The sequence below is a fragment of the Echiichthys vipera genome (assembly GCF_963691815.1).
Source record: "Echiichthys vipera genome assembly, chromosome: 2".
NCBI classification, from domain to species: domain Eukaryota; kingdom Metazoa; phylum Chordata; class Actinopteri; order Perciformes; family Trachinidae; genus Echiichthys; species Echiichthys vipera.
In genome coordinates, this window is record NC_139827.1 from 22,213,718 (window position 1) to 22,240,789 (window position 27,072).

The 27,072-nt window shown below is 39.7% G+C and overlaps 1 protein-coding gene across 1 annotated transcript; it reads left to right on the plus strand.

The window, feature by feature from the left end:
- Window positions 1-1,745: 1,745 nt before the first annotated feature.
- tmod1 (tropomodulin 1) lies at window positions 1,746-26,884 on the plus strand. Its single transcript, XM_083926281.1, has 12 exons — window positions 1,746-2,001; window positions 6,754-6,833; window positions 7,010-7,084; window positions 7,975-8,111; window positions 12,484-12,640; window positions 14,991-15,107; window positions 17,557-17,646; window positions 18,728-18,858; window positions 19,711-19,818; window positions 20,326-20,469; window positions 20,877-21,021; window positions 24,304-26,884. Exons 4-12 carry the CDS (start codon window positions 7,989-7,991, stop codon window positions 24,360-24,362), a joined length of 1,074 nt encoding a protein of 357 aa, XP_083782407.1. The 5' UTR covers window positions 1,746-2,001; window positions 6,754-6,833; window positions 7,010-7,084; window positions 7,975-7,988; the 3' UTR covers window positions 24,363-26,884.
- The last annotated feature ends 188 nt before the right edge of the window (window positions 26,885-27,072 follow it).

Sequence of the window (27,072 nt, forward strand, 5' to 3'; positions counted from 1 at the left end):
GTATAGTTGGGCGTTTTAACATGGGGTCTATGGGGGTTGACTCAGCTTTGTAACCAGCCTCAAGTGGTATTTCATGTACATACAGTTTTTGGCATTCCTGTGTTTCATTTCTCAGCTCCAGGGGCTGATTTTATAGGCTAACTGCATATAAAGTAGTTGGCCAATTACAATTGGTCCATGAGTATTAACGATCTAGTAATGTAACATTTGTTTCCTGCCAAATGAATACATAAGTATAGTAGTCTTTTGGGGAAAACACTCATGCTTTAATAAAGCACTATATATAATTTGTGTTTTCTTGTATATTAAGTATTGGCGTACATATCCATGTAAAATATTGATAACACTCATGTCTTTCCTTAAATAAAAGGAAAGCCCTGCCCAAAGACTGGAAACAAGGAAACAGCTAGCATACATGTGTCTAGGAGTAATCTCGGTAACGCATAATAGTTCATTAATTGAAGTTGTTCAAAAACTGAAGTGTAAAAAATTTGCCATTTTGCTGGGGGTTAATGTGCTGGACTGTTTCTTGTCTTGGTACAGTAACTTCCTCAGCTGCTTCCTGTTTCAGTCTTTGTAGGCTACTAAGCTAAGCTAACTGGCTGCAACTTCAATTCTTGTCCCCTAGGGGCAATTCAAGGGCACAGAGGGTAGTTGTACACACAAACAAAACAACAACAAAAACAGTGGGGGGGAAGCAAACAACTGTACAGACTAAAAATGATGCCAGCATCAGTGCAAAATATCTAAAATATTATAGTTTAAGCTGCATTGTGGGTAGGTTCATGTCTAAATAACCAATATGAATGAAGGTATCAATCATCTGATCTAATGTGTTAATCCTCCGCAAGAGCAAATCTGCATAACATTATATAAAACGTCAAACTATTCAGACTGTATTTTTAGTTGTGGGGGGCTTTTGAAGCACTTTTACACAGCCTTAATGGAGTAGTGTCTTTTTTTAAAGAATCTGAGTACAGTCACCACTGCATTTAAAATACTGACAGCAGTGGTGCAAAGTAACTTGGTACATTTACTCAAGTACTGTACTTCAGGACAATTCTGAGGTGCTTGTACTTTACTTGAAATTTTCGGCTTCATATTGTGTGAAATATTGTAATTTTTACTCCCCTACATTTATTTGGTAACTTTATTTACTAGTTAGGCTATTAATACAAAATATTATCAGCAAATGAAATGACATTGTTTTAGATTAAGCTAAACTGCAGTACATAAAGTAAATAAAGTTAGCCTCACCTTTACCAACATTAAAGTGACATTTACATTTATCTATCAATAATTATTGTCTTATATATTCTGAAATGAAGTCTGCCTAGTGAGTATTTCTACTTTTTGTACTTTAAGAACATTTTGATGCTGATACGTTTGTACTTAAGTAATATTTTGAATGCAGCACTTTAACTTGTAACAGAGTATTTCTACAGTGAGGTATGACTACTTTTACTTGAGTAAAAGCTGTAGTGCTTCTTCCACCACTGTCTGACAGTGTCCCGAAACAAACTACCTTAACAAGCAAGCTCGAGTGGGTCAAACCTCCCCTGCATAAACCTTAAAGCCTCATGAGTGATAGAGAATGAATGTGTCCGATATTGGGCGCAGTTCATGCACTTCATGACATCACTGGATTGACAGGGCAGCCGTGTTGGGGGGGAGGAGGAGGGGGAGGATCTCTCCCCATAAAGTTTACTTTGCCCTTTGCGGGAGATGAGATTGAGCCTCCGCAAACCCTCTGAGAGACGAGCAGGGACGGCGGTGGAAAGTACGAGCACGCTGTGAAATCTGCTGAATTCAGGATTATCTGCGGGTCATGGACGGTTTCGTCTAGTTGGCGTTTTTTGGCGGATTCCCGGGTTGTGCGCCTGCAGCAGAGCGGACCGCACAGTGCGACTCCAGGCGGCTCTGAAGGAAACCATATCTGGTCAAAGTATTTCGTTGCTGTCACCCAGCGGGACCGTCCGGCTATAAATAGCGCTGGAGGAGGTACGGAAATAAATGCAAAAATTATACTGCAGACTGTAAAACAGTCAAATTGGTGGAGATCACATTACGGGGTTGAAATAATGTACAGCTCAATAGTTATAGAATTGGTTTGAGGAAAAGAAGTTATCAAGAGGTCCTCGCGTAGCCTATAAAGGGGGATTCTCCGGTAACAGTGAATAGTTTTTTTATTTTTTTATTTTATAGTTCGGGGTTTTCCTTCCTGTTGGAGAATGTCGTTGGCTGTTTTAGGCTTCCCCTTTAAAGTAGTGGCACCCTGCAAGTCCTCACACCAAAATCCTGCACAGATGGGGGTTCCACTGCAGTCTTTTATCTTATGCAGTAGCCACTTGGGGGTCATTGATACAAGAAAATAAGTGAAATGTTTTATTGATACTCATTTGATGTTTGATAATTATTCTACCTGCACTTTATAGGGGCTCTCCTGACCTCTTAACCTCTTTGTACAAACTTTTGTTAGATTCAAAATCACTACATGAAACATACAAAATGGCTCGTGGTGAATAAGGATCACAATCTAAAGTGTTACCTTGTTTAAGGTTTTAATAAAAAATAAGTTTCCTTGGATAACATGTCAAATCACCTTGCATAATCAGGATTTCAGTCCAGTTGTCTGCTGACATGTTGGTTGTCAGTTCTTCTGTGACCTATATGCATCACTGCGGAGTCACTGCAGCCTAGTAACCTTTGTCATGGTTGTCCTCTGAGTTTTGTTGAGCATGTAGCCGTGCATACTCTGTTGTTCCTCACTATGGTTAACCTGAGACAAAACTGCATTTTTGGTCATCTCGCTACACTCTTCTGACTCGTTGCACAGCGGTTTACCATCTAAAACATGCATGCATGCATTTGTAAATCTTTTTTGTCATCTCTTGGAGTAGTGATGTATCACATCAGCAGCTAGCTTGAGAGTACACTCTGTGCAGTGAAGTGATACTCTGTAGAATACACAAATGGTCAGACCTCACATCCAAGGCAGCAAGTGAACTGCTAGGCTCCATGATATACGACTCCATACTGGTCCCCAAAGTGGAGACTAACGACACAGGCAGCAGTCGTCACCGATGGGTTTAGTTTCCTCAGCATTAAGAAGTTGGCTGAATGAGAGAATGTCTAAAAATGACTGTTTGGTCACGGATTTCACTCTCTACTGTTCAGCTTCACAAATGTAGAATTAATGGTGACAAATGTACACAGACAAAAAAATATATATATTTCTATAGTGTACTAATCTATTTTGGTAAGCATCTATGCATTATCAGTGCTCACCACTGTGTAAGTGGACACCCTTGTTACTGTCACAACACACACACACACACACACACACACTGTCCTGTAACTTATCTCAGCCAGACGGAGAGGAAAGCTGACCAGTTGCCTCTCAGCTGTCTTCTGCTGGGCCACAATAAAGCTTTATTCCCTATATCCCCGAAGAGAAAGCATAAAGCACGATGGACTCTCTGAATACACTCCTTATTCCTAAAGAATGTTGGGGTCTTATTTTTTTTTTTTTTATATCAAGTCCAGTGGTCCAGCTAACAAACCTGGAGTTAGAATTCTCAGGTTGACCAGATAAGGACATTAAGATGTTTCTGAGTTGAATTGTCTTTTGCCATTTCTTTGTTTTCTTTTTTTTAAACCTCTGGAATTTGTAGCATTATTCATATCTGAATGTATAAAGTAGTGTTTGACGGCATTAAGCCGGAAGTCGTCTGCTGCTCAAGCATCTCAAATGCCAGTGCTATGCTCAACTGTGTTTTATGTGCTGATTTATTGGCTGTAAAAGTTTTTGGCTTCTCTGAGAGCATGTGAGTTTTTACAGAGATTTATGGGTATTTCACATCTGACTTTGAGCATCTTTTATGTTTAAAATCAAATTGAAAGACTTGCATCGGAGCACTTTTTTACAGGAGTAGCTGCATTGTGTAGGTTGTGTGTAAAGCAGATATTTTAGTTGTGAACGGTGACAAAGACTGGGCTCATGAGAGACCAGTTGTCACTGAACATCACTTTAAACACATCTTACACACATCTGACTTGATTAATGAGCCCGTATCAGTGCTGCTATTTTTAGAGACTTGAGGACCGGACAATCCCAGTTTAGAGGTCAAGGGTCAAATCAAGTGTTTATGACTTTACAGGCTACATTCTGGCTCAGGTCATTTTTAATTGTCTTTCCTCTCTGCCCAGTGAATATCCTCCGATGAAGCAGAAGCTTGTAGAAATGGTATAAATACATCCCCGGGTCTGTTTGATATCATCCGAGCAGGTCGGCCTCTTCCAGCAGATTTATAGTGTTTATTTGGAGTTCAGCCCAGTATTTTCATATTTGGTTTTAGAAACTTGTCTTGTCATGGAGCTGCTTAGAGCAACGCATTACCCAAAAAAAAAACCTGCAAGCTTGACTCCACCTGTTCAGAAGTTAGCCGAAACACACTTGCCTTGACATACTTAAGATCAAAAAGAAGTGTTTGCACTCATTGACTGCAACATTTTCTGCACTTTGGTTGGCTTATTAAGCGACATCTCATCCGTTTCTGCCTAATTTCATTCTCGTCCTTTGATGCAGGCTCAGTAAAGGTATTATTAGTGGTGTCGTGGAAATCTATCGGCAGCAGGTCACACATTTCAAACCCTGATCCACAGTTTTAAGGAGCCGGGGCTTAGAGACAGCAACTATGCCAAGCGTTTGGTGCTGTGACCCACAAATGTTCTGCTGCAGGCAATCCATCATCAGTGATGTGGTCCTACAGCCAAGACTGAAACGTAGAGAGTGAGGGACAAGAGCACCTCCAGTCTGTCCACACTGCCAGAGGAGAAGGGAAGCACATGAAATCCACTTTCAAGATATTTGGCATATCCAGGGTTGACTTTTAACATTTTCTGCAGAGTGCTCTGAGAAAAAAAAATCTGCACTTGTGACAGTGGTTCATGGAAGAGGGGCCAGCAACCAGATATCATTCTGGGATGAAATAGAGTGTCAGTGAAGTGAACAGGTGAAAACTGGTTGTGCTAGCTAAAGTCTGCAGTTAGAATCAAGGGACTTGTTTATATACTGTATGTTGGCTGCTTCTGTAAGTCACGCTTTAGCAGTCTGTAGCTGAACAAAGTTAAATGAATATTTTTTCTATTGTCAGTATAGCTGGTCATACTTAGAGTTGTTCAGTGCTGATACCAGTATCAGAAATGCCTCCGATCGTGCCTGAAATGCTGGTATCAGCGAATATGCGAGTCTATGCACTGATCCGATACAATGTAATTTAGCCCTGATAAAAAAGTAGTTATTTATGTTCTTTTTTCACTTATGACTCAATGTATTTGTTCATGTTTCACAAAGGGTTGACCTGAGCCAGCCCAAACAACAATGATAGCAATCATGTCGCGTCTCATCAATCAGGTCAGTACTCTGTATTGGCCGATATGCAAGTTCAGATATTCAAATCTAAAAAGTACTATCTGAACATCTCTAGTCATAATCTATCTATCTGCCGTTGATAACAGCTGATTGTAGAATAACACTGACATCTTAGGTTGCCTACTTTAAAGACTTCAGATGATTTAAGCAGCATATTTTTCTTGTCAAACACATTTTTATGTCTCCTTCTATATTACCCAGAAGATTTGCCAACGCCTTGTCTAGGTTTTCCACTGAGTAGTTGCTGATTCAGTGCCTTGCTCAAGGGAAACTGGCACCTCTCCAGCTACCAGTCCGTGCTCCATACTTGGTCCGTAAGAGGACTTGAACTGGTGACCCTTTGGTTCCCAAGCCAACTCTGCACGGACTGATCTTCTGCCGGCCCCCCTGATGTTGTGAGGTGTTATCATAAGTTACACCGTGTAGTTATTTATGTACCAATCCCAAAATGTCCCATCTCAACAAAAAAAAATTACATCTTGACATTATGGAAAGTACACTTATTACATTGTCATCATATACCACTCACAACGTTAAATATGAAGCTTCAACCTACAGCCAGTTAGCTTAGCTTAGCATAAAGATGGTAAACAGATTGAAACAGCTAGCCTTGCTCTGTCGAAAAGGTAACACAATCCACCAAGCAGCCCTGTATCATTTTAGTAACAATTGGTCATTATTTGGGGGCTAGACAACCACCGCAGATTCCTCCTCCCAGCCAAGAAATAGCGCGCCACACAACTTTGGACAGAGCCAAGCTACCCTGTTTCCATTATGCTAAGTTATGCTAGAAAGCGAATAAGTGTACCGTTTTTTAACCCAATCGTTAAGCCATTCCTTTTATACCAGCTACCATGAAGAAATCCAGCAAGCAAATCCATTGAGGTGAAAATGACACAAGTTGCCTTATCAGGAAACTTGGAACTTGAAATGAATCTTCTTCTGGTTAGCCAAACGCTTCTATGTGCATTTTGAACAGTAGAGGAATGTGAAATGAAAAAAATTAATCTTGAGTGAATCTGCAGTGAACAGAATCAGATGACCTGTACAGGTGACGTTCTTACACAAGAATTCCAGACACGATAAGTTCAACGAGGAACTACTAAAAACAGTTAAACCGTTTTTTACAATTACAATATGTAATGAGAAACAGTTTAATACAAGACTTTAAAACATGAAGATGGGAAATTTGAAAAAGGAAAACAAGCAGTTGAATGTGATGCTTAATATATTTCTCCTTGGATGACCTAGTGTATCAATTGCTTTCTAATTCTGAGAGCTATTTACCTCTCTACACTCTGTGCTTTTGCCTCCTCCAGGTCGCTCTCTTTCCCAGGAGCGCTACAGGCACTTGGCTGCCTTTTGCTGTTATTTTACGCTTGAGCTGGGGGTCACTGAGGTAAGTGTATTCAAGTTTTCATTGCAAACAGCAACATCAACTGACACTCACCAAAGCATGTGTTTTTTTTTTTCTTTTGGCAATTGACCATCGTAGTCAGCTTTGCTTTGCTCCTCCAGACACTGTTTTTTCATCATTCATTTTATTCATGCTTTCTTGGCTGTGTCTTTTCACAGATAAAGTGAAACTCCCAGGGTCTTGCAGGCTCCTATCTCCTACATTTTGTCTTCTCATTTGGAGGGGTGATTGAGGTAAGGGAACCATTTAAATACCTCCCAGATCCCTTTGTGTAATTGTGCAGTTTGTGTTTATCCTGGAAGCATTGAATCTCACATTTCAGACACATCTCAGTAATCTAAACCTTGTGAAGAGAATACAAGACGATCAATTGTAAACCTCAATCAATTGTAAAGTACAGAACATTTAAGCGTTAGATCAGTGTTGTAAGATACTTTAAAAGCACACTGTAATTGCCAGAAATCAGAACAAAGATGGCAAAAATATAATGTTTCTATTCAAATGTTTTTACGGGATAAAATCGTTGCATTCCAGTTAATATTATGGGTATTTAATGTCATGTAATCTTCTTAAACAGAATATCCAACTAACACTTTAAGGTCCCATATTGTAAAAAGTGAGATTTCCGTGACTTTAGATTATAAAGCAGGTTGAGGTGCTATGTAACTACTGTGAAAATATCCAACGCTCAATCCGCAGAGAAATGCACACAGCCTGTGTTCTGAAACTGTGTCTTTAAATGAACCGTCAGGACTTCTGTACGGGTGTGATGTCACAACTACACTATATAGGTAGTAAGTGCCACTACAGTGCTATTACAGTCAGGCTGCAATAATGGTTGCGAGACGCAGAGAGGGCAGATATAAATTATCTGGAAATGCTGACCACTCAGAGCAGACTGGGCTTTTCCTATAAGAGACGGAGCGTTTCAGACAGAGCGTGAATGCAGGTATATTCAGACAGAGAGTGGGAGAAAAATACATATACTTTTGAACATAAAAGCATGTAAACATGTTCCAGTAGAAATACAAAATACAAGTATGAACCTGAAAATTTGCATAATATGGAACCTCGTATGGAATTTTGTATGCATAGCATGTTAAAGCTGTGTCCTTGTTTCCAGGTGTGCTGTCCATCATGTCGGTGCTGAGGAAGGAGATGGAGAAGTACAGGGACATAGATGAGGACGAGCTGCTGAAGAAACTGTCAGAGGAGGAGCTGCAGCGATTAGAGGATGAATTAGAGGAGCTGGATCCTGATGTAAGTTTATATTATCAAGCCCATAAAGAGGGCCTATTATGTTTTTCCGTCTTTTCTGACCTACAAATGCAGTTATAATGTTTTACAGTCATGTTAAATAATACCAATGCCTCAAATAAGGAAGTACTTGCATTTAGAAGTGAGCCCTGCCGACCGTCTTGGTTGGCTGTGCTCAGCTCTGAACGCTAGGGGTCGGTCGCTATTAGAGATTTCTTTGAATTTCCGGAATTTGTCTACGTCGAAGAATCCTGACTTCCCTATTGGTCGTGCTGCTGCTTTTTTGTTGTCTATTTTGGAAGTTAACCTGATAAAGCTAATGTTAGCATGTTGCGCAGCTAACTTGGCTAGCTTCCATATAGATGTGTTTTCAGGTGTGGAGGTAACTGATTCTGTATATCGTAATAGGCATAACATTTCCCGGTACACAGCATAAATAGTTGATCAATCACGGCAGAGCAATCCAGCCGACCAATCAGAGTACATTGGGCAGAGGTGCAGCATGGGTGCTGCAGCAATGGACAATATGAGAAATAGGATGGGTTTTTTAAAGATCAAAGCATGTAAACCTATTGTAGTTGACCCAAAAAATACAAATATGACCCTGAAAACTAGCTTAATAGGGCATCTTTGAGGAAGAGTTTCTGTCATTATGTTGGTGTCAGTGGAGAGTTATGGGGATCATACAGGCTTAATAGACACCCCTGATGGGCTATACTGCAGTATGCTGTATATTGCTAACTACATGTCCTTGTATTTTGTCCCCCTTTTTTTGGTTGCTGTTAACTTAATTCTTTTTTGGCCTTTGATTGACATGTCTGTAATGTAAATAATAGCGTCTACAGTATTAGTACAGTGATGGTGGGCTGTGCATTGAATGCTGTGTGAAAGGCATATGATAGCCCATAGTCTTAATAATAAATGAATCCATAAGACAGGAAGTATAAGAAACAGGGTTGGTTATTAAGGCCCAAGTGAATCAGAGATAGATTCTAGAAAATACTCTAAAGTGAATACCTTTTATGTGACTGATTTTCCAGCGTTTAGTCACCTTCTTCCCTATCGTTCACAGTATTTCTATGTTAGTATTAAGTGCAGTCTCTATGAGGTAGTATGGCATATTGTGTTGTTAGTAATCATCCCACAGTTGGTACATACATCCATTGTGTTCAGTGTCTGGTGCTTTTTTAATGAAGTGTTTATTTATAGTGTTTAGCATGTGATGCATCCACTGCCAGCTTTGTACCCTCAGTGATGTATCATGGGCTGAGGTTGTGACAGCAGTTGTAATAGCTTTCTGATGAATGTCCAACTGCTCATAAAGAGGGTGGATTCCCCCTCAATGCCAAGGGGATGACTGGAAGGGCATAATGCGCAGGACTTAGTGTGTGTGTGCGTGTGTTGGCGTGAGACTGATGTCGGCAGTGAGTGACCGTAGGAACTTCATGATGTAAACAGAGGAAACAGTGAGAAGCAGTGCGTGCGTGCTTACCTTGTTTGTGCCTGTTTATGAGGGAAACCTGTTCTATAACAGTAAAGTGCCCACTTGCTTTGAAACGCGCTGTAATCTTCCCAGCACAGCTTCCCACATCAGTTCCAGTAAGCCACTGAAAAAAAAAAACCTCATCGCATTGGACCCAAAAACAACATGTCTGCCAGCTGTACTTTGAGTGTGAAAAAGAATTATTTACTGTCAGTCATCTAGGGAACATTTTGTGTTCTTTGCACATACAGCACTGCCTCACCGTCAAACAATGACACACTATAACTTGGACGAATTCATGCTGTTTATTTTTCCTAAGACACCATGGTCACATCCTCATGGCTGTAACTTGAATTCTGAGATTTGTGACAGCTTTGAATTGAAAGTCTAACATCTTTTTTAAAAAATGGAATAGGTTAATAGAAATCTTATGCACTGAGATTACTGATAACGTTTCGATGTTGCGATGTTTTTCTCAACAGTGGAAATGAAAAACAGTTGATGCTCTGTATCTGCTGGACATGTAAATAGGCAACTGTTCTCCATATTAACTTACTGATAGGTGGAAGTGTGTGTGTGAAGGTGATAATATGTCAACGCTCCCTGTTCCCGAGTAGCCAAAATAAGTTATTTCAAGTTTAAATTAATTTTGTTACTTTCTACTCATATCTTAAAGGAATAGTTCCGATTTTTTTTGAAGCGGGGTTGTATGAGATACTTATCCATAATCAGTGTGTTAACTACCTGACATGTACATAGAGGTCGGCACATCCCCAGTTTGGAGAAGCAGGCAGGAGTACTGACAGAAACTAAGAAGTGTACGGCTGTGGACAGGATCATCAGGTGAACATATTTTAGCCACCATAAAAAAAATCAATATCAATTTAAGTAAATGTTATATTAAGTATATTTTCCCCGCTTTACCTTTGCCATCACACAGTCCTGTTTAAGTCAGCGGAGGTGGCTCATACTGTAGATAGCTGCTGTGATTGCTGAGATGATGAGAGATACGAGAAAACATGAGGGTGGGACAGGGTTTACAGGGACAAAAGGATAGAGGAAGGTACAGTGAGAAGGGACAAGAGATAAAAAGACACAGAGCCTCATGCTGGTAAAAATAACATGCTGGGACTGGGAGTGTGTCTGTTATCTCCAGCTGATATAACGTGTGACATAAAAAGCCGGGCACTGACGGTGTGATATACCCGGCTTTACTATAAATACTACTGTAAGTCACGTGAGCATTTACAGATCTCTATTGGAAAGACTGAATGAGAGAAACTGTGAAGTAGAGAGATTATTCTTTCACTCCAAAATAGTATATTTTAAACCAAGTAACCATGTTAATGCGGTGTGAAGGTATAAAATTGTTTGGCATGGGTTTGAAAACGATTTGCTGGTGGAGATATAAGGCCAAGAGGTAAAGTGAGAAATAGTGAGAGAGACAGGGAGTCATGAGTAGAGAGAGGCCTCTGAGTGCTGAGAGGACAGATAAGATATGGAGCTATAAGTAGCACTTGTTAGAGTTTGGTTTTGAATGTTGCTTTAGGTTGAAAATAACGTGGTGAGCAGCAAAGCTCTGGTAAATGTCGTGGTCGTTTGTTGGACAAGAGCAGAGATAGGGACTGATGGGGGAGTTACATTAACCAGAGCAAAGATACTGTACCACCGTCTCTAGGTCTGTCTCACTTTGTTTTAACACTGTAATGTTTTTGGTGTATTTTTGTTGTGTCCCTCCTGAAAATAAATCCTTAAAGTTGTTATAAAATGAAATGCTAATAATACCATATCAGTGTTGGGCATTACTTTGTAGTATTGTTAATGGACACCTGCCAAATGCATGAATAGTGAGTGTGTATTCACTCTCTCTGGGGTTTGTGTGCTTTTGTTTTTCAAACAGCTTTCTTTTAAATGTACTAATGTTTTGTGCATTTCTTGGCCTATTTAATATATGTGGTGAGTTGTTATCTCAATTTATCTAGTTGTTATCTTAATTTTATTTTGATAGATAGCTGGCAAAATGCAGAGAGCATAACTGCAATAAGTTTGAGGTGTCCTTATTTTCAGCCATCTTTAACTTTTAATTTTTCAGAAGAAAAGACTGAGGACTGACATTTAAATCACCACAAATCATGTGTAAAGGATTTGTTCCTCACCCCTGACTGGAGTGCTGAGAGTGCACTCAATGGTTCCACTGGTGCCTGGAAGATCTGTGATGGAGATTAGTGTTTTATTCAGAAGTATTACTGTAGCTAGAAATAACTCCTGGAGTAGTTTGTTCTGTATTGTTCTGCACTGATGTTGCAAGGAATAATGCAACTTACTTGAAAAAAAATAGACAAATTCAAAAACCCATTTTTTTTCTTATACCCAGTGCCAGTCCTTTTAAACTTTCCATATTGTAAACACTTAGATTTTCATACCTCTTTTTTATTATAAAGCAGGTTGTGGTTTTATATAAATACTGTGAAAGTATCAAAAGGTTCAATCCACAGAGAAATACACACAGCCTGTATACGGAAACTGTGCTTTTAATCGAGTCGTCACGACTTTTGTACAGTTGGGATGTCAAAACTATACTGCATTAAGTGCTGTTACAGTCATTCCCCAGCTGCATGGTGGTGCAGAGATACAGAGAGTGCAGATGCAGAAGACCGGAAAACACTGATCCTTTTCACAAGGGGGTCTTAAAGAGACAGGCGCTAAAACGGAGCATTTCAGACCGAAGGTGAATACATGTGTATTAATACAGACAGTATGAGAAAAAGAATGTATATTTTGAACATTAAAGCATGTAAACCTGTTCTAGGAGAAACCCAAAATACAAGCATGAACCTGAAATTAAACATGATATGGGACCTTTAAATTGTTTAAATTCTCACCCTTGTCTAGAATGCATTGTTGCCAGCTGGGATGCGGCAGAAGGACCAGACCAAGAAATCTCCGACTGGAACGTTTCAGAGAGACAACCTACTGGCTCATCTGGAGAAACAGGCCAAAGAGCATCCTGACAAAGAGGACCTGGTGCCCTTCACGGGGGAGAAGAGAGGTAAGAACTTGTTTTCTCGTTGTAAAGGTGGCTTTGTCTGGCTCGTTGCTCTTTGTTTTTTATCAAATGAGCAGATGAAAAGAACATGTCAGCACTGTTTGGTTTCTCTAAATGTTAGAGATAACTGAGTTATCCAAATATGTGAGCTGAGGGGAGAGTGGATATTATCCCCAACGCTGGAGAAGATTTAGATTTACTGTTGAATTAATCATGACCTAAACTAGCCACAAACCCTAAACCTCAATTCAGAGGTCTGGCGTTGACATCTCAGGTATGACTAGGAGGGTGTTTTTGATTCCCTAAAGGGTGATTGGTTCCACAAGACTACTACCTTCACCAGGCTTTGTGAAACCTGTCAGCGAGCCAGCACCAGATTAGTGTGGAGAGAGGTGTGTGATGGATGGTGAGAGATACCAGACATCTCTATGTGAAACTCTAGAAGGTCTCTCTGCTTCATTTTCGTTATGTTCTTCTTTGCCAGTGTTGTTGCTCAGGGGCGTTTCTAGGGGGTGCATGGCAACATCCCACTAGGAGAGCAACAGGACCGCTGGCGATCAGTCTCGGTTGAGATTAGTATCTTGTTGGTCTTTATTATTATTATTATCATGGCTTTATTAAAATGGTCAGCAATTGACTGATACTGAGCATTATTTTTATTTAGCTATGTATTTTGTTTGTAATTTAAAATAATTTTCTCAGTGTTCACTTCTAGAATTGGTTGACAGTGTTATTTATCGTATGTATAATAATATTAATGATATGATAAATCATAAATATTCTTTAATTAAGTTATCTAATTAAGAAAGTAGCCTTCTGAGCCACCTTTAGTAACTGGTAAATTTTGCCCTCTAAAATCGCAATATCGACATCAAAGTAATCAACAAAAAATGAGAAAATTTTGATATTTAATTATATCCATCAATCAATTATATTTTCCAGCCTTAGTGCTAAACAATGTGGGAGAGCGCAATGGTATGATTAAGGCTGAGACAGGACAGAGGTGACTTTTATAAAACCCTGTAAGCACTCGGGGTTACTACATCTCGCAAATGTGTTTATGTGGGGGTCAAAGAATGTCCAGCTGCAACTGGAGGAGCTTACCACAGAGACACAGCAGGGCTGTCAGTAAAGACAAATCTCTGGGTCAGTCAGACTGAGTGACAACAGTCTGTCAGGTGTGACGTGATGATGGGATACTTATGTAAGAAAGCGTATGTGTGATACTTCACCTTAGTTTGACAATTAAATTTGAAACACACACTAAATATACTTCAATATAAGCTATTGTATTTGTTGGCTCGCTGTCTCACTGGGACACTTGAATGCGTGTGTGTGTGTGTGTTTTGTTTTATTGTCCTTTCTACGAGGACAAAAGGGATGTACCTTTTAATAAATTCACCTACAATATACCTTACCTAAAATATATAGGGCTCCCACAGTCATGGAAAACCTGAAAAAGTCATGACAATTTTAAAATCTCATTTCCAAGCCTGGAAAAGTCATGGAATTTTGTTAACTTAAATGAAATCATTTTTACAGTAATCTTCCATGAATAATCTTCCACATAACATAACGCCAAATAGTTTTTCTAAAGCTGTTGATGTAACGTCGCTCTAATATGCGTCAACACATGACAACGTTTTGTTTACTACCCCCCCCCCCCCCCCCCCCCCTCCGTCTCTCACTCCATGTATGATAGCTATCTGAAATTATGTAGAGAGTTTGAGTTTGAATCTGATATATTGACTGCTATATATATTGACCAATCAGTATGTAGGCTACATACTGTATACTTATGGTGCGTCATTGTTTTTTGGACTTGCGAATATGAGATTATAATCAAATACATTTACAATAGACTGATACCATCACTTCCATTTTCCCTCTTGCTTGAAAAGCAGTGCCAGACTTATTTAAGTATATTTAAGTGGATTATTTATGTACATTTATTTAAGTGCTTGTGAAGCATAAAAAATAGAAAAGACCATGTATTCACTGTGCAATCAATATGAACATAACCAAGTATTAGACAGGAAAAAATTAGGGTTACATTTTCATGAAATAAACACTTGGTGTAAAATATACTATACAGTTCTGTTTTAGTTACACGTCGTGAATGGTCCTTTCTTTTTTTTTATTATGGGTCCTTGAAAAGTAATTGAAAAGTTTTGAAATTTTGTCCATGGACATATGTGGAAAACCTGAATATAATGAAATGTTTGAATACTGCAACTGGAATGTTGGTGTCATGTAAACCTATAAGGTTTGAACACTTTGTGTGCATAACACTGATAAAGAAATCAAGCAATCATGTATGTATCTGTATTAAATCTATCCACTCATGTTGTAGGTAAAGCCTTTGTGCCTAAAAAGATAGTGGACCCCATCATGGAGAATGTGACTCTGGAGCCGGAGCTGGAAGAAGCTTTGGCTAGTGCTTCTGATGCTGAACTCTGTGATATCGCAGGTAACATCATCACACACACTGACATCTCCTCATAGACACATGTATATATGCTTAAGGCTTACTTAAGGCATTTCTCCCTTAACCAAATGTACACACAACAATGTAAAAAAAAGTATATTTCTTCATTAAAGGGTTATGTTTCCTATGTCAAGAAGACAATACCTTTACCACAGTTTTACAGTTAAATGGGTAATCGTGATGAAGGCAGATTAGAACATATTTCCAAAAAAGACTGAAGAGAATAATTGCAAGATTTTTAATTTTCAGAAGCATCTGAATGAATGATATTCAAAGACTAGATCTGATCTGTTGAAAGCACTAAAGCACAGGTGTCTCATTATTCTTCATTTTCTCTCACTAATCCTCAACTTCCCCTCATTCATTCTCTTTTTCTTAATCCAAATCTCCTCCGTTTCCTCTAGCGCTCCTTCCATCTTCCCTCCACCCTTTCCTTTCATCCCTCCATCAGTCCCTCCATCTCCTCCACCTCCTCCATCCCTGCTGGATATCTCTGTTCGCTAGCTGAACACCATCCGGGGTATCTGTAGACTGCACACGGTGTTTGCATGGAACGATTCTGGTGCTCTTGTGATGTCCATGTTGTTAGCTTGTGTTAAACCGACATTTAGGAAAACCCATGTAGCTTCATTCAGCGACAGTCTGTCAGATGTCTGCGCTGTATACATTACACAGGGATTTTCATCATTTCTGTGTAATGTATGGCAAATGTCATTACTGTGGCTAATATTTTGCTGCATGTACAAATGTTTATACATATTTATTGAAAAGATGACTGAAAATGTTCATTTTAAAGAGTAAACGAGATGGATCACTCCATGTTTCACACACTACAGTTCAGGACACAGAGGTCCTGCTAACCTTTGAAATTGGCTGAACTCTGTTTTTAAAATAGTTTATTATATTAATACAGCCTGTACCCAGAAACTGTGTCTTTAAACGAGCCATCAGGACTTCTGTACAGAAGTCACAACTATACTATATGTAGGTAGAAAGTGCTGCTATAGTGTCGTTACAGTCATTCCCCAACTGCAGTGACGGTGTGGAGATGCCAAGAGATGATGCAGATGCAGAAAATCCAGAAACGCTGACCAATCAGAGCAGACTGTGTTTTTTCAGGAGGGCAGTCTTAAAGAGACAGGTTGCTAAAACAGAATGTTTCAGACAGAGGGTGAATACAGGTTTATTCAGACAGACAATATGAGTAGAATAATTTTTGAACACTAAAGAATGTTAACATGTTCTGATAGAAACCCAAACTTCAAGTATGAACCTGAAAATGAGCAGGGGCTGCTCTGGCACAGGAGGTAGAGCGACCACCAGTCATCCACTAATTGGAAAAACTGTGATTCAATCCCTGGCTCCTACATGTCAAAGTTTCGAGATAATGAACCCCAAATTGCTCCCACAGGCTGTGCCATTGGTGTATGAATAAGAATTAGATTTGATCCTAAGGAGCAGGTCTGCCATTATTGTATAAATGTACAGTAGGTGTGAATGGGGAGTGTACTGTAAAGTGTTTTAAGTGGTTGGCAGACTAGAAAGTGCTTTATAAAGGCAAGTCCATTTACCATTTATCATAATAAGCTTTCACAACCAATACTTAGTTCTAGAAAATTACTGTATGCTTTAAAGTTAATTAGCAGTAGAAGGCCAGCCTTTTTAGCTCACTTGTGGAAAGTTGTACAACTGTAAATATTATTTTAAATCTCTCTTTTGCAACACACTTAGTTTTGCCCACTACCAGAGTCTGTATTATCTGCATTAGCATGGCAGAAATGTATTATCAAACAATACTGCGGCATAAATATTTGAAGAGCACAACAAGTCCCTGGAGTTGCTGAAGGTAACAAGCCCGACTTTTACAAAGAGCAGCTTGGTCGCTTGTGTTCCCAAACTGTTTATGTCTCTGCAGACTGTTCTGTTCTCCTGCTCTCGGCCTCTCTAACAAACAGACAAGGTGATAATTCTCCCCAAATCGTTTCTTTTATATAGCGTCCTCAGAGTAGCTGCTTGGTCAGAAAACATATTAGAGATTCACTGCTGCCCAGATACAAGAAGTTGAAATTCTTCTTCTACATACATCCTTGTAGCACATTTATATGTAGTCAGCGAAAAGAGCCTGGAAACTCAGCTGTGGCTGCAGAAACCAAAGCCAGTATGTGTTACAAATGGAACTACCGGACCTGAAACCTTACAGCATACAACTGCTTGATGGTTGAAACTGACAGTGTCAGGTTTGATGTGCTTGTAATGCTGCAAGTGCCGATGTGGTGTTTGTATTAGCATGGTGGTCCGCTGTTTGGCATCATTAAATCTTTAGACTCTTTTTCAGCGTTCCTCTCTCTCTCTTGCTCTGTTTCTTCCTCTGACCCTCTGTTCACTCCCTTTGTTCTTTCCATCCTCATTCAGTCTTCTTACTGTCTTCCAGCCATCCTGGGTATGCACACCCTGATGAGTAACCAGCAGTACTATGAAGCCTTGGCCAGCAGCACCATCGTCAACAAGCAAGGCCTCAACAGTACGTAAAACACACTCTCCCACACATGTACTAAAACCTCTGTAACTGGGTCTTTTATTTATCAAAACCTGCCACTTGCATGAGCCGTCTACACCTGCTTAAGTCACACACATTTGGTGCAGGGATTTTCAAAAATCAAGTAAAAGTATCCTAAAATGAAGCAGATTACTCAACTAGTTTGGAAAAAAAAATAACCTCATTCAAGAAAAATGTTGAAGCGAGTTTACTTGGAAAGTAAAGTGAAATGATCTCATGTTGGCAAAATGCTTGTTTATATCACTAAAGATGATTGGCTCAGCCTTTTTTTGCACTCAATGTGTGCACAAATATAGTTACACAGCTTAAAATGAAGTAATTTAACTGAGAATGCACCTGTTTACCCTTCATCTTGCACTACACAGTGTGAACTGTGGTATTCTGATAATACTTCACACACACACACACACACACACACACACACACACACACAGATGTTAATGAGCCATTGTTTATCTTGCTCGCTGGCTCATCCTATAGATTCCCCTCCAGCTTTAAACAGAGACAGAGGCCGAGCATCTCACTTCCAAATATGACCGCGTCTCATAAAGAGAGCACCTGTAAGCCTCTAATTCGCCCGTCAGTTGCTTTGTTTTTACTGCCAACACATAGGTCATAAAAGGTGTTTAACAATGAGTTTATGCAGACGTTGTACTACAGAGCTGGGAAGGTAAAGTCCGTTTGATGCCTGATCTGACTCATCCCAACATTTACGTTCTCATAGAGCTCCAATCGGCTAATGTCCAGATGATTTCAGGTTGGCAGTGCATGTGTGAAAGGGGCTTTAAGTGAGAACATGTCTGACACAGACAACCTCCTGTTGTGTGTTGCATGTCAAAAAGAGAAATTCCGGACAATATCTAGACCTGCTTCCCCTGACATTGTCCTGGGTTCATACATGAAAATGACTTTAACTCTTAATGAAGACATGTGTCAAGTGGGGAAAGGGCTACAAAAATGTTTAAATAACTGTTGTTCCCACAGACCCTTCCCCAAGCCTAGTTTGATTAACAATCTCATGCTGTGTACCTTAAATGTGTTGTAGGTGTGATCCAGTGCACCCAGTATAAACCAGTCCCTGATGAAAAGCCCAACTCCACGGATGTAGAAGAGACCCTGTTGAGAATGCAAAGGAATGACCCTGACCTGGTGGAGGTCAACCTCAACAACATTAAGGTGTGTGTGTGTGTGTGTGTGTGTGTGTGTGTGTGTGTGTGTGTGTGTGTGTGTGTGTGTGTGTGTGTGTGTGTGTGTGTGTGTGTGTGTGTGTGTGTGTGTGTGTGTGTGTGTGTGTGTGTGTGTGTGTGTGTGTGTGTGTGTGTGTGTGTGTGTGTGTGTGTGTGTGTGTGTGTGTGTGTGTGTGTGTGTGTGTGTGTGTGTGTGTGTGTGTGTGTGTGTGTGTGTGTGTGTGTGTGTGTGTGTGTGTGTGTGTGTGTGAGTGTGAAAAACAACAGAGCTTGAAACATGTGTTCCTCCAAAGTTATTCTTGTTTGTGATGGTATTTTCTAGTTCTTACTACTGAAGAGAACTAAACTTTGTAACACAAAATATTTGCTTTCATGTTTGGTGCCAAAACCAGAAATAAACTAACCTTGGTGTACAAAATGTAGGGTTTTTTCCCCTTTGAATAATTTACACATGAAATATAAAAGCTACTTTTCAAGAAATTAATAATATTGAATTATAATATAATAATATTTAAATTAAGTAGTATATTTTGTGACTATGCAATGTGGAATTCATTTTAGAGCATGAAATTATTATTAAAACATTTTCACATTTCAATAAAATTGTATTTATGGTCCCAAATCATAACAAACACTACATATAGAGTAGGTCTAGACTGCACTCTGAGTTATTTATGATTTACAGAGACCTGACAATTCCTCCAAGAGCAAACAGCAGCATTAGCCAAATGACGTAATGTTTTATGAACACTTTTGGATTTTGTGTGAAGAACATTAATTTGGCACCACAAAATGAGAATAAATAATGAACCGTATGGCATTTGTGTTTTTCTGTACCCAGAACATCCCCATCAAGACTCTGAAGGCGTACGCTGAGGCTCTGATGAAGAACACTGTGGTGGAGAGGTTTAGTATTGTAGGAACCAGGAGCAACGACCCTGTAGCCTTTGTAAGTAACATTATTGCTCCAATTCTCTGAAATCACGGCAAACCAATTCATAGTTTCATTCTATTATTCATTTATTTTTTATGTGAGGACATTACTGTAATCAAAGCAAATAAGAAAAAAAACATATGAGCTCATAGGATGATCAATAAATCAAAGCAAATTTGCTTAATTGAAAATGTTATGTTGCACACGGTACTTAAGTTTTTACAATAATTATGAAGGATCTGACTCATTGACATATTAAGAATATCATTCAATATTAACACTTTTCTCTCTTCAAATTTGGATCAGGTAATCAGAGTAATTGCTTATTTTAATGCAAATTCTCTTTTCCTGTCCTTTTTTCGCCTTTTAAAATTGTCTTTTTTTGTAGATTATTGCAATAATGGCACAAATAAAAAGAGAAACTCCTAATAATGCTCTTTGCATATCCTTACCAATAAGACATACAGTATGTATAAAGCAATAAGTGAGTGAGGATACAGTAAGTGCTGTGTGTTTCCTCAGGCCCTTGCAGACGTGTTGAAGGTCAACACGACGCTGAAGAGCCTGAACGTTGAGTCCAACTTCATTACAGGGACTGGAATCCTGTCCCTCATAAAGTCACTGCAGAACAACACCACATTACAGGAGCTCAAGATAGACAACCAGGTACCAACACACACACACATACACACAAATACACAAACATGCACAGCCCAACATACACACTTAGCATGCATAAAATGCTTGCTCATTAGTTCAACTTGGGGAATTATCCTGGCTTATTTTGCCATTTGGCTCCACTGACTGACTGAGTGAGGATTTAAAACTGAAATTGAAAAAGCATGTTACCCCCTGCCACAATATCCTGTGTTGCCATGGAGATCACCACCTTATCCAGAGTGGCAGTTTGTGGAGAGGATGTCAGTGATTTTGTGTACTCATCTTCTTTTGATCTCCACTTTCCCCCCAAAGCTACCACAAATCACCTGCTTTTACCCACTTTTTATTATACATCTCTTCTTGCATCTCCTCCTCCTCCATCTCTTCCTGCACTATCTCTCTCCAAACTCCAGAGCCAGCCGTTAGGCAACAAGGTGGAGATGGAGATAGCCAGCATGCTGGAGAAAAACACCACATTGTTGAAGTTTGGATATCATTTCACCCAGCAGGGCCCACGCCTCAGAGGCTCCAATGCCATGATGAACAACAACGACCTGGGTGGGTTACAGACACACACACATACACACACTCATTTTACGCCTATTTGGGAACGTGAAGCTCCTGAACTGGTCTTACTCTTTTAACAGTTCTAGTACATACTGTATTATCTGACTGACTCACTCAAGTGAGGTATGTAACTTGTACACAGCCTTTCAGTAGTATTGCATTTGGCAGTGTTGGTTTTTACGTGCGTCAGTGCTGAAACTTTATCTTCACTATATCTCTTTAGGTTCTACTTTGATCAGACTCTAATAGAAGAATCAGAGTGATATCATTGACCGGTAACCGAGTAGTGTGGCCCGAAAGCCCCAGCCAATCAAAACAGTGGCTTCCTAAGTTATGACATCAGCACTAAGAAAAGAGTCTGTGCATGGGAAGAAGACCAAAATGAAACTGGCGGAAGAAATTATTCTTGCTATGCACATGCTCAATAATTATTACAGTAATTATTTAACTTGCTGTCTTTGCTCCAAAGAGCTGAGTGAACTCCTCTGACAGTCTCAACAACATTTTTAACTTGTAAGTTTTACAAAATCAATACTTGTTAAAGGTCCCATATTGTAATGAGGCTTATGCCACCTTAAAACCATAAGCGATAGACGCGATACACGCGTTACTCGCAACGCGAAAATCAATCAATATTCACCAACGCCTCCAACATGCGAGTTGAAAATATCAAACTTTTCAGTCGAATCGCGTGACGCCAATCAGGAGAGAGGATGGGATGAGTAGGGGGTGCCAGTGTTGTGATTCCCCCACTATTCCCCACTAGCGGAAGCACTACTTGTCAACAATTGACAAGTCAGATGCAGCAACAGTGATTATAGAGAGGAAACATCGGTTTAAAAATGTTTATATAGGCGGATTCCCATCATCATGGCCTGGGTGACGCAATTGGCAAGCACCCGGTCTGAACTCAGGATTAGGCTGCAGTGACGGTGCAGAGATGCTGAGCAGACATATACCAAACCATTGGGATTGGGAGGGGGGTCTTAAAGACACTGCCGTTAAAACAGAGCTTTTCAGACAAATATTGTATTTTTTACTAACATTTAATAACATTAAATTAAGTAAACATGTTCAGTGGAAACCCAAAATAAAAGTTTTAAATTTAAAATGATCATAATGTGGGACCTTTAAGTTGCTCGTGAACGTAAACCTGAAACCCAGTTGTAGGTGTAGAGAGTGAGGATTACTGTGAAGCAATCATCTTCTTTCACCAAAGGTTAGAACAGGATTGAGTTATGATTTATGGTATGTTTTGGTCCAGATGGTTTTATAGTCTGCTCGTACTGTGTCACATACCAATTGAAGTTAAGTGTGTGTGTGATTCTCTTGTCATAAAGTTTTCCTCCCCCTTGTCATCTTGAAGCTCGTGTCATCAGGTCAGAGTCAGACGGCTCCTTCACCCTCACTCTATCTGTTCCTGAGCTGGAGAGGGCCTTTGGAAAAAAATTCAAGTCCAAGACTAAGTAAAATAAACATGGAAACAGAAACACAAACACTGCACCGTTTGACCGCTCAGGCTTGCCTTTCTTCTGCCAACATCACCTGGTTCTTTTCCAGACCCCTGGAAACCTCTGCCACCGCCTGTCATCCTCCATCTGAGAGTTTCTGTTGCTTCTCCACAGCACCTGTCATCATTTTCCTTCTTTTCATCTTCTCATCTCTTTGCAGAAACCACTGACAGTGTCGCCTAAATTCAGCTGTCCAGTCCCCTCTAAAGTCAGAATATAATTTTTTTTTGTTGCTGCAGTTTCTTTCTCACATCCTCCTCCAACAAGACAGCAACAATAGTCTGTAAAGGTCCAGAAACAGGGAAATAGGACATATAGGATATCAACAGAAGTAAAAGACTGTAAAGACTATTAAAATATAGCTGAAGTTATTTCAAGGCTAAAATGGACAGGACAACAGCGTCTGCTACAGCGTCTTTGAAATCTGATTGGACAGTATGAAATTCTCCCTTTCTTTGTCTGTTATAGTATTTTTGGGAGCTCCGTCTCGTGTTGGCTGCGCTGTGAAGCTGCAGGACCCTTCAGGCACCTCATCTTCTGTTTCTGCATCCCTTTGCCCAGTAATAAATCTGTGCTATAATCTATTCTTTGGCCACTGTATTTATGTTTCTCCTTGGCCTTTTTACGCATTTGATCATTCTCTCTTTCCATGCGGTTTCTGCTCCTACTGCATAGTCTGGAGGTACTTTGCCTCCTGTGCTCAACCTCTATCCTCTTCTACCCTTTTAAACAGCGCTCTTATCCAAAGCTGGTTTGTTCACATGGAAAAGTGGCTAACTGCCCTGGGCCCCCAAACCGTCAGTGGTCCTGAAGTCTTCAGGGTCACTCTGTGGCTGTTTGTGATCATTCAACAGTTTTTGTTAATACTTTACGCACCACTTACTAGTGTGCCTTAAGGGGCCTTAAAAGGCACGTGCGCTCATTTTACACTCCAAACTCTGCTTTCAGGTCTTGAGGAGTACTCACACATGTAGAAATCTTTTTGTGGCACCAAAAAGAGCTGCACAAAATCTGATAGATTGCGTCAAGTGATCTCACTCATGTCACCGGGGAGTTTACCAGACCTATTAAACCTGCTCCTCACCTCTGCTCGGAGCTAACGGCTCAAGGCAACTGTTGACAGTCGAGTTGCACTGTGGGTAATGTAGGCAACAGCTTTTGACAAGGAAGAATCGATTTATATCGATCTGTCCTTCTTTTAAGGCAACACCCAAAAGGTAAAATCGAGTTTTCACTTAGTTTTGGCCCTTATAATTTCAGTATATATTGTCATTACATGGTGCATTTTGCTAAATGAAATTGTGCTCAATCAAGTTACCACAAATAAATAAATGATGATCTCTAACTAGGGGTCAGTAGAGGCCCACACCTCATTTTTGTCCCAGGGCAGTAGTGAGATAGTCCAGCCCTTATCACTGTTTTACCTTTGTATCTGTTTTTTCCCCTTCAAGAACTGCTGCTAAAGCCGTTGGCAACCACGTTAAGACAAAGTTCTGTGACTTTAATCTTTTTGTGCTGTTCTGTTATACCTTCTTTCAGGGCCTCTCTTTGCTTTATTCATGTAAGGCAAATAAAGCAGGTCAACCTTTCCTCTGCCTTAGCTAATGTTTTTGTTGATGTTGATAACCCACCGTCTTGCATTCGTTTTTTGTAATTTTTCTCTCTCCTCGTTTCCCTTCCTTCCTCCTTCCACCTCATCCTTTCACCTCTTTTTTCTTCATCTGTCATTATTTCTCTTCTCCCTGTGTCTCTCCATCTACAGTAAGAAAGAGAAGGCTTGAGGGAGGACCCATCTTCCCTAAGTGTCGGACAAATGTGTAGAAGAACTGGGGCTACCCTCAACCCTCTGTTTCGACCTCTACCATCTTTCCAAACCCCGTCCTGTTACCCTCTTCAGCCTCATACCTTCCGATTGCTTACCCTGAAGACCAGGTTCAATTATCTCTGAACTCCTTCTATTTCCCAGACTCTTTTTTAAGTAGATATTAATGGATCCAGTGGGAATAATCAGCAGTGTCCCTCTGAGCTTTCAGGGCATGCAGAAGGTGAGATTGTGTGCTTATTTTCGTGCTCTGAAGTTTGAATTTTGACTTGAACTAACTAGGCAAGTCTTTGTCATCATGAATCCATTAGTATCTGCTCGAGTGTCTAGGTTCCTTAATACAGGGGCGTGGAGGTCTGCTTTTGAAGAGGGCCCATTGAAACAGTGACAGGACATTTTTGGAAATCCTTGTTTCAATTGATGAGTTGAATTTTAAATATTATTATTATGCTGTAAATGAGTTGTGCTGTCATTACTGTTGTTCCCAAAAGTTTCTGATGTTGCCTCAAGGTTGACATACGAGGTATTTTCTATAAATTTACACCAAAGCCATTGGCCCGTTTGAATTTGATAACCTAAACAGTATTTTAGTGACTCATGGTCTTCAGATACTAAGCTATACAGGTTCTTCAGTAATGGACAGATAGATTTATAAACCCAGCTACTGTGAGATTTGTCGCAATATACAGAATATATTTATTTGTGACAGACCTGGGAAAGAGTCAGCAGCTATTCAAATACTTAATATCTTGGATCGATTGTGCTGGATAGTGTAATAACTGTTTCTGTAAAAATGTACACTCTTATTACACTTTACATTGTTATATTATCCTGCAATCCCTGCAGAACGTTCCTGCTAGCTGGGAATGGCAACTGCCAATTCAAGTTTACTTTACTGACATTAGATATTCTATGAACACACTGTAAAACATCCTTACAATACCACATTGTCATGTAGAATTCATTGTCTACAATCCATTTTGTCAGTCAGACTTTATTAACTCAAAGTCACTGCAAGTATTTGAATGGACTCCTGTTACACTTTGTAACCAGGTCTGGTTTGTTGATTGTTTGTGTTTTTATTTACTGGAGCTAAAATGTGTGGTTTAAAAGAAATGGTTTACTGTACAACAGACGTACTGTTTCATACAGGTTTCACATTAACAAACCTCAATCCAGGTTTGGATTATTTCAGTAGACACAGATTTAAAAACACAGGAAACCTCTAATGTCTTCACAGCTGTCAGATTACACAGATCAATCCATGTTATTTACATAAAACAAATGTTAACAGACTATGCGCAGTTTCAAAATGTTTTTTAGCTGTGACAGGTCTTTAATTAACCACCAAACATCTGAAATTTGGTTTTACACTCTGATACTGGATGGATCCTTTAAGAGTTCACAATGGAAATGTTCTTCTCATCAAGGGCAAAACATGTCTGTGAATACATGTTTATGTCCTTATTACCGACTACAACTACACAAATGCATGCTGGTAATGATGAACTCTGCTGTGTGTTTTGCAGATCTTTATTCACATTAACATCACAACGATAAGAGGGAGGGTTAGCTGCTATGTAACCAGGAACTAGAGCTAATGTTGCTGTCTGAAAATATAACTCCAGTTCAAATCACCGGAAAATCATCTGCACTCCTGTTACGTTTTAATGGCTCAATGTGAAATAGGTCTGTATTTTTCTGCTTAAAGTCCCCCTCCAGACACGTATATGTAAAAAAAGAATGATAATAAATACTCTACTATGATTGATATTTAGTTTAACAATACAAAAAGTTAAAAACAAAACTCTGGAACGGGGCTGGAAGCACATCTACTCTTTCTCCTTCACTGAGAAATTCTGGATCTGAAAGCGCAGTGCCCCGCTTGCTTGTGAAACATACAATAATATCTGCTACGATGTTACAGTGTGTTGTCACTCTGTACTGACAAGTTCAGCCTGGGCTGGGATTCAGGTTTCTTTTGGGGCTTTTGATTGGCTTTTGACTTTACGACAAACCACATGTAGCTTGCCAGCGTTTGAATCTCAGATTTCCGAGAAGTGCACAGACATCTCCCCCTTCAGGAGAGGAAGGTGAAAAAAACACCTCTAGCGATAAACTAGTCAGTATAGTCAAGGTCAGATATTTGACGTGGCAACACATTTGAAAAACAATTTGAGATGAGGGGGACTTTTATTTTTAAAAAAACTACAGGTTGCAGACTCGAAGGTTAATCTAACCCTACTGTACCATCCATGTTTCCTTGGTGTCAACTACTGTATTTGATACTGACAGCATGTTTAAGGGTAAGAAGGTCCATTTAATGTTATTTACTATCACTGATGTGTTACTTTCAGTGATGGGAGTGAGGTTCAACAAATGGTTGTTAAACATTTGTAAAACAATAAGTAACTGAATGCTTAAGGCAAAAGAGGACGCAAACTCCTGCCACTCAGTCGTGTCCAGTTCTTTTCTTCCGTTTAGTGTTTTCTGATGTTTTAGTGCTTGACTCTGTGTTTTTCTGGATAGTTCACCTTTTTTGTTGAATTTTTGTTTAATAAATAAATAAATAAAGCTTGAAAATATGTCTTCGTCCCTTACCTTTCCTTGCATTTGGTTGGACATGTACAGTGCAGTGTTCTTCCATTGACAACAGTGACACTGTGTGGCAAAATGAAAGAAGTACATTAAGTCAGTTCAGTTGAACTT